A 13,152-nucleotide genomic window follows, 5' to 3' on the forward strand; every position below is an offset into this window, starting at 1 on the left:
TGTTGCATCAAGTGTTCAAAAACACTATTTCTTTGCACATCAGAATTACGCACTTGATCGACTATTTCATTATTCTAGGCAATCTTGCCTAGTTCAATTCACTCTTCCATAAGCAAAGAATGAAGCTCATTTGAAGGAGATGTTTGGGCAAACTCTTACTCTCAGCCACATCGCCAAATATCTCCTTATCAGTTGCAGCATCAGCCTAGCTAGACATGTTATGTAGGTGAGCTAATCCCTGAGGTTCTATAACAACATGTCTTAGATAATAAGCTTAATAGCTACTAGCTTATTAGTGGTTAGGGGTACAACTTAGTTATTTAGCTACTGCTCTTCCACAAACTCGGCTATTTAACTACTACTTTATTACTTTTGAAGGTGTACCAAAATGGTAATACTACCCTCAATGAATGCTCGCATGTGATGCATGTGGACTGTTATGCCCTCCAACTGATACTTTTGGTAAGGGAAAAGAAGTTGTAAGGTCGTATTCTTGTTTTATTCTTACTATTCCTTCGTCAAATTGTAGTTGCTTTTCAAGGCAACGTACTTTGTCTTCTTGGTCAATGTGTCGTTCCTGAAATGGGGACAAAAAGTTTATTGTTATATTTTGAAACTTGCTGGCAACGAATATATTAAAACAAGTACAATGATCTTAGTTGGAGGTCTAGAACATCATTTCTTACAACATGTTTAAGCCCTAGAAGATCTAGGTTCATATGAGAACCTAGATCTCCATCTCTAGCTAGATCCTACACTTGGGATCCAACAACTCATTCCTTTCAAGCTCACTCTTTATAATATCAATCCTCCTCATTTCTATTACAACCAAGTTGACCTTGCTTTCCATGACAACTACTAATGTTGTTTTTTTCTAGGTCAACCTGCTTCCAACGTCTAAAAGGCACCATCGACATTTTTCTTCATTGATTGACGCAATGTCCCACCTGTATCATCAACATTGGGTATGTGGATATGACAATTTGGTTTCTCCTTCATTATTTGTTGATAGTCCGCAGTTGCATCATCAACTATCATGCTCTAGAATCCCCCAATCTTTTGTTGCACATTCCCCATCTTGTAGCAACGCTCTATCAATGCCTCATTTGGAAGCGCCCATATTACCCTTTACAAATCTTTGCTACTCACTTTCTTCGTAGATGTACAATTCTCATGTGCAAATACTCTAATGATGGAAACTAAGAACTGATTATTGACCTATATCTCTTGATGCCCTTTTTATGAAGCATCATGCAATCCTCATAAAGTCCTGGATGTACATGTTTGGTCTTCACCTTCCCTTTTACCTTGGTTACTTTGTAGACTGACAACCAGTCTACATCAGTTATCATTTTGTAGCTTAGCACTACATAGTAAATACCATTAAGTGATAGATCATATACTCTATTAAAATCCTCCTTCGTTTGATAAAACTTCTTATAGTTCCACACCTTAGGATAGGGAGGAACTAGCCACTTGAATTGAAACTTAATTACATTTAAATTATAAAAACATGTGTAACATATCTACATAGTTGCTAGAAACTGAAACATATGTTTGTTAACCACCATATTCCCACAATTTGATTCTAACTAGAGCAAAAGGGAATGTGTTTGTTAACCATATTTCCAGAGTTTGAGTCAAAATAAAGTAAAAGGGAATGTGTTTGGTAACCATATAAACCCTAATAACCATATGTCCACAATCTGATTCTAACTTACTTGTTAGATTGTGATTTTCGTGACATCCTCATCTATGACACAAACGACTTTACCCAAAACCAAACCATATAAAAACTTTTAGTTATGAGTTTTAAAAGAAGACAAATAATTAATCACATATATATATATATATATATATTGGTAACTACCTAGATAAAGAAGGAATTGGTTGATAACTATTGTAGTATGGTAGTCTGTTGATTTCTATGTTTTCTTATTGTTGTGAAGGCTTCTACATTCGCAATCATAATGCTCCATCTGTTTGAATGTTGGTGCAAAACTCAAAATGATGAGGATTATGTTGACATTAAAGGTGTGCACATGACTGCACAAAACCCCATGTTCCAGTGTGTGTGCCCAAATTCAAAATTTTGGGGATTCCCATTTTGAATCCACATAGTAAATGATATGTATCTTTAAAATTTGTCCACTAAATAATAGTTAAAACAAAATAGCTAATTAGCTACGAGAAATTATATGTATCTTTTAAGTGTTCGCATTCCCATGCTTTCAACCTTGAAGCTCTAGTTACTCGATTAAAAGGTCATTAGTTGTCTCCTTACCAACTATTTGAGTAGAGAATGTGGTTCTTGAGGATCATTGTTCGATGCAAGGGAGTCTCCACAAGGACTCAAAGAATTGTTGTATCAGTGTTTAAAAATTTTATTATGTTGCACATTAGCACTTCCTCAATTGTAGATCATTATTCTGGATAGTATTGTTGATATGTGCACCATAACTTATCATGAGATAGGTTTTCCATGCCTAATCCTACAATGAGTACGTGCAAGTGAATTCTTAGATGAACGAGGGTATGAATTGTAATATCCAATTCTATAGTGTGGGATAACTATTAAATGTGTTATCACTTGATCACTTCACATAAACTAATCAAGTGTGAACACACTAGGCCCTAGGGTTTCTGCTTATATAAGAAGGGCTAGTTACTTTCTTATTAGAAGGGGGGTTTGACTTATAGTGTGGTCATGGCTCTTGTTAGCTAAGCACGTGCAATCCTCGCAAGACCCAAGGTACGACTCGCATCAACCCTTGATACTATGAGACATCGAGGAGGTTTGAGTATGTCTCACGTCGTTGCTACGGGATAGTCGGGTGGTTTGACACTCCTCTTTCCTTTTTTTGGTCTATAATTCCCTATATTTTGCTTAATTAATTGTTAGACTCTAACAACGCACCACACACATTTAACCTCATTTCCCACTAGTTTGTCTTTTGGCATGACCTAGTCCATGTGGGATTATCACAATGTTAGTTGGTTATTTTTAACAAAATGAAAATTTTCAATCTAGGGCAAACCTACTTCACACTTGGCCAACTTAAGGTTGTGAATCGAAGGAGTTGCCAATTCACACAACCCGAGCACAATGAGAAAACAAAATTCTTTTGTTACAAGGACACATACCTTCATGAACCATTGGTTTTTTACAAATAGTTTCACACACATATGGCGATACTCTATTCAAATTTGGCTGGTCTACCTTACATATCCATTGCAATGTAATATTCTTTGTCGAACACGTTTCACAATGTTCTTGGTACAATCATAGGTTCTTAACCCATGGTCAAATACAATAACACATCTTTGACTTATCTCATTCATCTATATACAAGGTTTTTTAATTGCCATACTATGTATATAAAGAGAAACTGAAACCATCATAATACAGAGTCAATATTCAACAAATACCCAATAATGATATACACTAATGTTGTTTTGAACGAGTAATTTCTGGAAAATAAATGCATGTATCCTATTAATATTCAATATATTGCATGAGAAACGAACTAGTTGGGTCAATTGCCATGCATCCAAGTATGGAAAGTCATTCATATTTTGCTTCCATATCACCAAGAGTAAAATAACATGGGGTTTCTATGAGCTCTACCTACCCAATCAACAAGGATGATATAAACGATCATGACAATCCTAGTTCATCACTTATCAAGTCTACTGCTCGAGTTTAGATGTACGTTTATCCAAACGCATATCAATATCAATTTAAATTTGCTTACTTGATTGTACTTTTAAAAAGAGTATGATAGTATTTATTATATTTCTCCAAACATGATAAATTTGCCATATTCCTCTAGAGAATCTATTGGGGCATCACAAAGGGTAACACATCCATCCTTCAAACCATTTCGTTCTATATTGTACTTACCAAAAACTCAATATTTTTGCTTTTTGTGCACTTCTTGAACTTTCTGTGAGAGCAATGCAATCTTGAAAGTTAAAGTGACATTTTCATTCTAAATCTGATGTAAATACATCACAACCCTTCCCATTCATGCTCATGCTCTATTTCTATGGAAAGTGATCCAGTCCAAAGAAGCATGAGTATCACCAAGGTGCTGAAAGGCATTTCTTGAGAACCCAGCAACTGATTTCTCTTGTCATATGATATAATTCACATTATCAATATGCACCTGGGTACTTAAAATAAGGCACACAGCACTCCCAATATATATGTGATTAGGAGGAATTATGCCTAGAGAAAAAAGTTCATTTACTTTCCTGGAAATACAAAGATTGTTCCATATCACCTGGTTTTATTTACGTGAATTAAATAGAAACCATAGTAGCCAAAAAGAATGTGAGTTTTGAGTTATAAAATAGCTTCCGTAAGGATCCTGAAGTCTTATAAGGTTTTGTTGCTCGAGCATATAATCAAGCAAACAATTGTGAGCAAGAATCAAACGGCTTTTATGGTACTACATCTTCCAACACGACCAATTCATCTTCTTTATCAATTACCTGCATATCATGAACTGATTCTATGGCCTCACTATCTTCTATCAATTTACCCTCTGCATTTTCCTTTTCGATATCCTTCAAATCTTTTTCGTCAACAGAGAACAATCGATCTAGAAGTTGTTCAGCTTCCTCTGTCGGTATCAATAGGCTCATATTCGTCCGGCCACGCCAGCATCCAATGGCTATTACCGATGTATTTCCATTTTGGACCTCACTTTGTCCTACAAGACCATGAGCAATAATGTTGTATGCTGATATATATAAATATAGATGGAAGCATAGACAAATAGATACCTCAGGAACCTTTGATTATGATTTTATATGACTACCAAAATAAACATGTTAACACATGGAGCAAATAACAAACACCAAATGTTGAACACTTTCTTACCCCCATCTAAGATTACAATACAGCATCCTGGAAGAAGGGCTTCAATTCCGGCTGTAAAACACGAGCCTGTAAATGATGTAAAATGTGCTTTTTTCTGTGAAAGGAGAAGCTTGAAATCCTTTCTCGAAGCATGAACTATCTGTTTCGTAACATAAGGTAAAAGCAATGGAAGTCCCTCTGATGCAATTCGGAAAGCACAATGTGACAACCCTTCTTTTCCTCCTTGCCGCTCCTAAAACAAAACAATGAGAAATGGTTTATGACAAGATTAAGATTATACCAGTTGGTATTTGAAACAATGTATATGAAATGCACATATTTCTTACAAAGAGTTTCAATCCGATTGAGGTTATTTTTATCTGCTCCCCTGAGCGGAAATTCATCTTCATTACATTAGATACTGACTCAGAAACGTAGTATATTCTTTTCAGGCGGCTTGTATCTTCGCTTCTAGTGACCAAATGTCCACGCAAAGGAAATGTCTCTTTTATACCATAGAAGCTAATGATGCTCATTATGAGAGCTTCATCTCTTAGAAATAAAACAGGGTCAACTCCTTTCCAGTTTCCCTGTCGTTGAACCCTTCCTGATTTGTTCTTTAAGTCAACATGAACTTGATCATTCACACCAAATTCTGCGTTTTTTTCCTTATTTTCTTCACATTGAGAATGATCATCTTTACTTTTCTCCTCTACCCCATCCTCAAGTGAACCCATCTCTCCCAACTCTTCTTCCATGTTCACTTTATTTTGTTCATATCGGGAGGGATCATTTTTACTTTCCACCAGCACCCCATCCTCAAGTGAGCCCACCTCCCCCATCTCTTCTTCCACATTCTCTTCTTTCTCTTGTTGACATTCAGAGGGATCATCAACCTTACTTTCCTCTACTACTCTATCCTCAAGCGAGCTCATCTCTTCTTTAGACCTGACAGTATTCTCTTTCCTTCCATTCTTCTTAATGGTTGTTCTCATAGGATACTCAACTATCACAACAAGAAAATGCTTAGTAAAGCAATACGCTAAAGCAATAATAGATTACATACATGAAACTGCCAGTTCACCTTTCAAGGTCGATATTTTTTTGAAAACAGCAATAAAAAAACCACCGGTATCCTGGTCATGAGGCAAAATCCGTAAGCATCGTTCCAATGGAAGAGTTGCAAATTCTACATTACCATCTTCAAGAGGAAATTTATCCCTGTTGGTTCCATTTTGAAGTATTTCTTCCGCATCATCTACTACTACATCCAAGATAGTCTTTTCATCCTCACAATCTAATTGCTCATTACAAGTATTCCCAGAAGGAAACATTCCTGGAAGTATTGACCCTGCCCGATGTTTATTTACATGCTGATAAGAAGAGATCCAAATACCTTTGTCTCTGACCTAGAGAATGAAAACAAACATACTTAACGAATCATATAATATGTAAATGACAATTTACTGTTGCTTAGAATATGAAAGAAACCTTCCATGTCTTCACTCCTGGCCTCCGTTTTAGTTCTGGCAGTTCTTCAGAAACATCTAGAAGTTCTAAACATCCATCAGACCGCCTCAGAATCTGTTGCCAAGAAATGATGTCAAGCATTGAAAACTTTATCAAAATCAGCACACTCTGGGAAGGGAATCTATCACTTAAACTAATCTAGCGATTTTAGGCACTTAAAGTAAAATAATTACACCAGATTGAGATTTCAAAAAAGAAGTACTTATATTTCTCTGATAGAACTAGTGTTAGCATGGGGTATTTGATCAAATCACATGAGCTGACAACCATTTACAAATCTGATTGTTTACACCCAGTGATTCTATATTTGGAGGAGAAAAAACTAGGATGCACTAGAAAAAGTGATTCCATTTTCACTCTTTCAGAAAAGCTGAAAAAGAAGACATAAATCCAGATAGCAGCACACCTCCCCAACAACCGCCTCATCCTCAATTGGATTTAACGAGCATGTTGAGTAAACAAGTCTGCCTCCCACTTTTAGCAATGCTACACCTACCAAGCAAAGTTGAAAACAAAGTAAAACACAAATGTTAGAAACTAAAGAGCAATAGGGAACATTTGAAGCAGAACCTCTCATTGCAATCTGAACCTGCAAGCGATGTAGACCATTTGCAATGCCGGCATTCCTAAAAGACAGCATTGATTCATTAATGCTAACATTTATATAGAGGATATCAAACAAACTACAGTCATGTTTGACATGCAAACTCAAAAGAAGAAAGCAGAGATACCATTTTTTCCAAATGTCAGGTGCTTTACGGATAGTACCATCACCACTACATGGAACATCACATAGCACTCGGTCAAAGTATAACCCCTTCTCATCATCACTTTCAATACTCTCTATATCCTTTAAGCTCAATTGAAATTCCCGTGATCCATTCAATTGGTTTGTAAGGTCCTTCTCTTTTCTAAGACCAGGAAAATGCTGTGCTTCATGATTCGTGACCATCAAGTTAGGACTGCACATGCGTTTAGTCTGATGTATAAGAAGATGACATCGTTGGACATCCAAATCATTTGCTATCACCTGGAGTATTTCATAATTGTAACACAATAAACACAAGCTGATTCCTTAATTTTGGCCACTAAGTCATAAAGAAGCTGCTACAAACCATGCCACTAGGAAGTGACCCGTTCTTATCATCACTATGAATCATTTCAAGCAGTTGGAAAGTCTTCGAGCCAGGCGCTGCACACACTGCTCATTACAATCATCAGAAGTCGTAGACTGGATTAGCTGACATAATACTATCTACAACTCTATATTTTTCAGATATTAAGTATGCATCATACTATCTAAAACTCGATGATGAGGCTTCACGTCCAGGAAAAGAGGTGGAACCTGTACTCAGGGCAGCAGAGTTATTCACGAATTCGATTAATTGAAACACACAGGGGCACATCACAATATTTACCATGCTAACAGCCTCTTGCCGGGTAATATTTCCTATTTCATTCTCTCGTTTCAGGAAGTCGTGAATCCTGAAAATTGATGCAATTATTCAGAAAATATGCATATTTTCAAATAAGCCAATAATATAAAAACCCAAAGAATAGGCTAGGAATATTAAAAACCACAAGACATAAGTTGCATATCTTAACTTAATTGGAGATTCGTTCTTAGATATGAAAAAAATTAACTGGGTAGTTTGCAAAGTAGATGAGATCATTACTGAGCACCTAGATGTGGTTTTGGTCTTCCTAGTACGGGTCATAAACCAAATACTACAATCAAGTTTCAACTTGTATAAATGACGCTATCCATGCTATCAGCCTGACTGCCACATCCACAGAGCGGGTCATAAACTTAAATTTCTTTCGTACCTTTTTTTATTAGTCTTACCCTATCTTTTCCTAGAAATCCTCACCTACAATTTCAGCCAAAACATCAGGAAATTTTATCTAAAGAATTGAGTGTATATACTTGGTGTGGCTCTATAAATAGTGCATCCTTGTTCCACCAATCTGTCCTCTATACACCAGCCATCTATAATCGAGAGTCTTCACTCTTGTCATATGAGTGTTGCACACTTAGTCGCTTATTCTGCTGCTGGGAGTTTCTTATGGGAATTACATCCTTTATATCAGCCATCTATATTCGAGAATACTTTCCTCTCATTATACCAATATTGCACTGTTAATCGGTTATTCTGCAGAGAAACCTCTGATGGCCCATGGCGCAGTGCGATGTGCACCACCATCGCAAACGATGTGATAAGTTAAGTGCGAGCTGTTAGGGCAGGCACCAAAAACACCTGGATGTCTCACCAACCTATCCTTTCAATAAGGCTGTTCCAGAAATGGGTCTTTCAGTTCATTGGCCCTTTCAACCAGTTACACCACAACGTGGACTGACAGACGCTATAACAATGAGCCAGCAACTACTGCAACAATGGCTGTTGCACCACCTCTAGGGCAATGATGGCTGCAAATCAAAAACCCAGGCAAGGTGATATCGCGACATGCCACACAGCTACAGTAGTTGGAGCTTGAACTACAACAGATATTTGAACCCAACTCACTAACCAAGCTACACCTTGTGGAGTGCATCTGGGTCGCCCTGGAGCCAGCCAATGGAAGCGACACCACAGATATGCTACACGCAATGGTGGCCTGGGCTAAGATGGTAGCTAACAGCATGGTAGCAAGGTGGTGGTTAACTGCAAACAAGCAACAGAAGAACACTTGCACAGTTCTCACAACCAATTGCAAGTGGAGTCACTCAGTGAACTAGTCCGGCAACATCAGGACCAAGTGCAGGAACAGGCCAATGTACTCAATCTTCAGGCTGCCACCCAAGTATCCCATGTCATTTGCAAGGTTTGGTCTTGCTAAGAAGCTGAAGCCACGAACTTACATTTCCTGCAAGCAGACACAGAGCCATGGCACCATGAAGGCCTTAAAGTAACCTATTTCATCAATTTTAAGTACATTGCTGAAGTATGAGAAGATATCAAGCAAATCAAGGCTACAGGGACCTAGTAGCTGCCACCTTGGAAGAAACACGATGACTAATCACCCAGTGGCAGATCAACTACGTCACATTGACATGGCCATCACATGTTCTCCACCGGACGCTCAACCCTGAGTCTTCGGCCAACTTTCCCACCGAACCCTAAGTTGCCAACTTTGTTCAGGTTTATGTGTGTAAATACATTGTCTCAAGCATGTGCCAAAGTGTTGGTTGTCTAGGGGCGACTTGTAAATCCAGCCAGTCAAGGCCAATTTTGCAAATAAGCTTGTGAGTAGTGTATCAAATACGTTAAGAAGGACGTAATATAGTTATTGAAGTCTAGGAATAGAATGGAACCCTCACTTGGAGGCCCCCACAAATAAGAAGTAAATGGAGTTCATGAGAAGTAAATACATGCACCTCGACTATGCTTCTTCAAATTCCAACATATCAAAACCATGTAAAATGCCTTTACAGGCAAGAGAGAGAGAGAGAGAGAGAGACAAAGCTAAAAAATGAATATAATTTATTCCTTGCTGCAATTTATAAAGATCTTGTCTCTGCTTCTGCATCTCCTGATACTCTTTATGTGGGCTTGCTCCAAGAAAACAGTATTGTTTCTTTGGCAGGCATCTCAGGCTAACAGTGGTTAGACTACCCTCACTGGCAACAACTATCACTGAAACACACAGGTAGACAACAATGTGATTTACTGAATTCCAAAGTTACGATGTTAGAATGACAAGATAGGATTTGAAATAAATGATTGTGGATTCACTTCAAGATTTACAAAGGATATTGAACAAAAAGATATAAGACAAAATGCGTATCTTCACGAAAAATTACTTGACCATAAATTCTAGTTTGTCACGTGCACATATCCAAATAAGAAGCTACATATTGAATAGTGTTTTGATTTCACAAATGTCGTCTATAAATATAATACAATTAGTTTGCTAGGTCCAATTTATATGGACTATACAGGTTGAAGAGTATTGAGATAAAACTTCAATGTTCAACATTGCCATGAACTATAAGCTAACCACCACATTCAGGAGCCATGGCTGCTATGACTTAAATTTAGCTTGCATCTTTGTAGAGTCATTCCATTCATGGGCCAAGGCTATTCCTGTATGTATGCATGGGTGTATCAATATTTTTCTTTTCTTTTTATTTGAGTTCAGAGAGCTTGCCGAAGAGTGTAAAGGAATGTCTCCATTAGAAAATTTAAAGATAGTCATATGCATTCAAAGATAAGTTGATGAACAACCTTGTGAGAGTTTGATTTTTCCGCAGCTGCATACGAGAGAAATTTAGATGCCAAGCAAGTTTCCCAGGATACCATGCAAGTGGCTTCACAAGCTCTTCTCCCTCCCCAGCAGCCTACAAAAGGGAAAGTCATAAAGACATCATCGCATGACAAACACTGTTTCAGATAAGCAAAGATTGGCATACCTCATTGTTCAAGGACTCAACAAATTCATTCTGTATTTGATTACTGATTTCTCTTGCAAATTGACCACTGTGTATCAAAATATACTACATGAATATTAGAACTTGCAGGACGGCGCTGTAAAGTTTTCTTGCTTAGTTGAATAATTGAACACATCACATGCATACATATATTCTATTGTTGTTCTATTGTTAACCAATGACGAACACACATGTTTTCATGCCACAATTAAATACTCCCATGCATACAATTTGTAAACGTGTCTCCAACTTATTGAAACTATACAACACAATACCTGTTTGTTACCTTTTGATGTGTAGCACATATATTCTGCTCTATCTCATCAATGAATTACTCTAGAAATATTTGTGCCACAGTACAGACGAAGCTATAGCACAATAGATTATCTTCCATGTGTACCCATGTTTAGTGACACAAGCTCTTTTTCAATAATAATATCAGATTGCTTACAAGTCTTAAAAAAATATCAACAATAGTAGTAAAACCATCTGCATCATCACATTAGATTAATACCTGAATTATCAGTGTTATTTCTTTCAGCACAATAAGTCGTAACTTGTAAACCACACACAGCACCTTTTATGTCACGTGTTACCATGTTTCTTTGTTACATAAGCCTGATTCACGATAAACATGTTAAACTAGAGTCTCATCTTACTCAACAACTAGGATCGCATGCGAGAAATCATCAAGGATGTTTTATTTTGCTGCATTCGCATCTTGAATACATGTAAGAACAGTGAGTTAAAAGCAATTCTGAATGGTTAAATTACAATATCAGGGAAAATCTAGTTTACGATCTATTGGCAAAAGATCACACTATTCTATTACAAACATATTAACTGATATCAGGAAAAATCTAGTTTAGGATCCATTGGCAAAAGATCACACTATTCTATTACAAACATATTAACTAAAACCACATGCAAGAAATCATCAGGAATGTTCCTTTCCTGCATTCTCATCATAAACACTCATGTGACTAATGAATACAAAGAAATTCTCATTGTTAAATTGCCACTTCAGGGAAAAGCTGGTATATAATACATTGAGAGAAAATTGTAGCTATTTTATTGCAAGTTCATGAGAATTCATGATGAGATGACATCAATTGTAAAAATGCTCATAGCAATGCCTCCTCCACGTGAATCTAACATCAAAGCATCAGTCATAATTTTCAATTATAAAGTCTTTACCTGGCATTTACCCGAAACACTGCTGGCAAAGGCTTTTGTAAAATAGCAATGAATTCATCCCATTCATCCTCGGGGACAATTTGTTGTTCCTGCACAATTATATGTACTATGAGAAGGCAACATTATATATTACCAAAGGAAAGTGTCCAAACACAGTAACAATATCTCCCTTTGACACGGAATACAACTGTAGACAAGTTAGAAAAGTTAACAAACAAATCATAACTACAATAGCTTATGCAAATTTCCAGAAATAGTTCTTCAAAGGCATGCATGAACTTCATAGTTAGAAGTAAGGAGAAATTGCTTATCAGCATTCACATTAATATAAGGAGCTTGGAGATATTGTTCTCCATTGGAAGCTTCTTGCAATCAATGTAAACATAACATGCACATTCAATTTGAGAGGAAACACATGACCATGATTTTCCTATTGCTATCCTCCTCATATGTAAATTTTGCACAAATTATCAATGTGGTTTCGACATATTGTTTTCTAATGGAAGCTTACTAGCAATCAAAGTAAACATAGCATACACGGTCCATTTGAAAAGAAACATAGAAACAGCTATGCATCCTATTCCATATATACTCGAAAAGAGTTATAGCAAAAATGTAACTTCAAAAGGTATAACAAGAATATCGATTTTGAGGTAGAAGGAGAAGAAGGAGACTTTATAGTATTGTTGGAAAACGGGGTTGTCTGTGACGAAGGGCTCCCAACCTGCACCTCCTTTACCATCTCCACCTTCACCTTCACCTTCACCTGCTTGACCCTGTGGGCGAGGTTTCTTCTTCCATGTGTTCTCTCTTCCTTCTTTAAAATGTCTGCGTTGGGTGCGGCCACGCTTCTGCCCTCCCCTGTTTCCCCCACCCATTCTGCTCTGCTCTGCTCTGCTCTGCTCTGCTCTGCTTCTGCTCTTCGTAATGTTTCCTTGTTTATTTTTAACACTCCTTTCAGTAAATGTACGAGTTACTGGGCTCAAGGAAGGGGCATCTCCTGACGAAGAGGATCCACAAACATTAGGGAAAATGTTGGGGTACGAAGAAGCCCTACCAATCACTAAAACTTGGAGGGTAGGACGTGACACGACTAGGAAAAGAGCTTTGGTCCTTCCGTTTAAAGACT

At 37.3% G+C, this 13,152-nt stretch overlaps 1 protein-coding gene across 1 annotated transcript; it reads right to left on the reverse strand.

The window, feature by feature from the left end:
• Positions 1-4,272: 4,272 nt before the first annotated feature.
• On the reverse strand, positions 4,273-12,918 carry LOC147856051 (S-adenosyl-L-methionine-dependent methyltransferases superfamily protein). Its single transcript, XM_087329180.1, has 15 exons — positions 12,698-12,918; positions 12,024-12,112; positions 10,809-10,875; positions 10,624-10,736; positions 7,816-7,882; positions 7,694-7,742; positions 7,513-7,598; positions 7,129-7,427; positions 6,968-7,023; positions 6,804-6,889; positions 6,359-6,451; positions 5,952-6,276; positions 5,215-5,873; positions 4,889-5,120; positions 4,273-4,718 (listed from the first exon to the last, which is right to left on the reverse strand). The coding sequence occupies exons 1-15, from the start codon at positions 12,899-12,901 to the stop codon at positions 4,447-4,449; spliced, it is 2,697 nt and encodes an 898-aa protein (XP_087185306.1). The 5' UTR covers positions 12,902-12,918; the 3' UTR covers positions 4,273-4,446.
• Between the last annotated feature and the right edge of the window lie 234 nt (positions 12,919-13,152).

Source organism: Azolla caroliniana, unplaced genomic scaffold (genome assembly GCF_043228905.1).
Source record: "Azolla caroliniana isolate FFs.n. ecotype wild unplaced genomic scaffold, voAzoCaro1.0.p SCAF_13, whole genome shotgun sequence".
Lineage (NCBI taxonomy): Eukaryota > Viridiplantae > Streptophyta > Polypodiopsida > Salviniales > Salviniaceae > Azolla > Azolla caroliniana.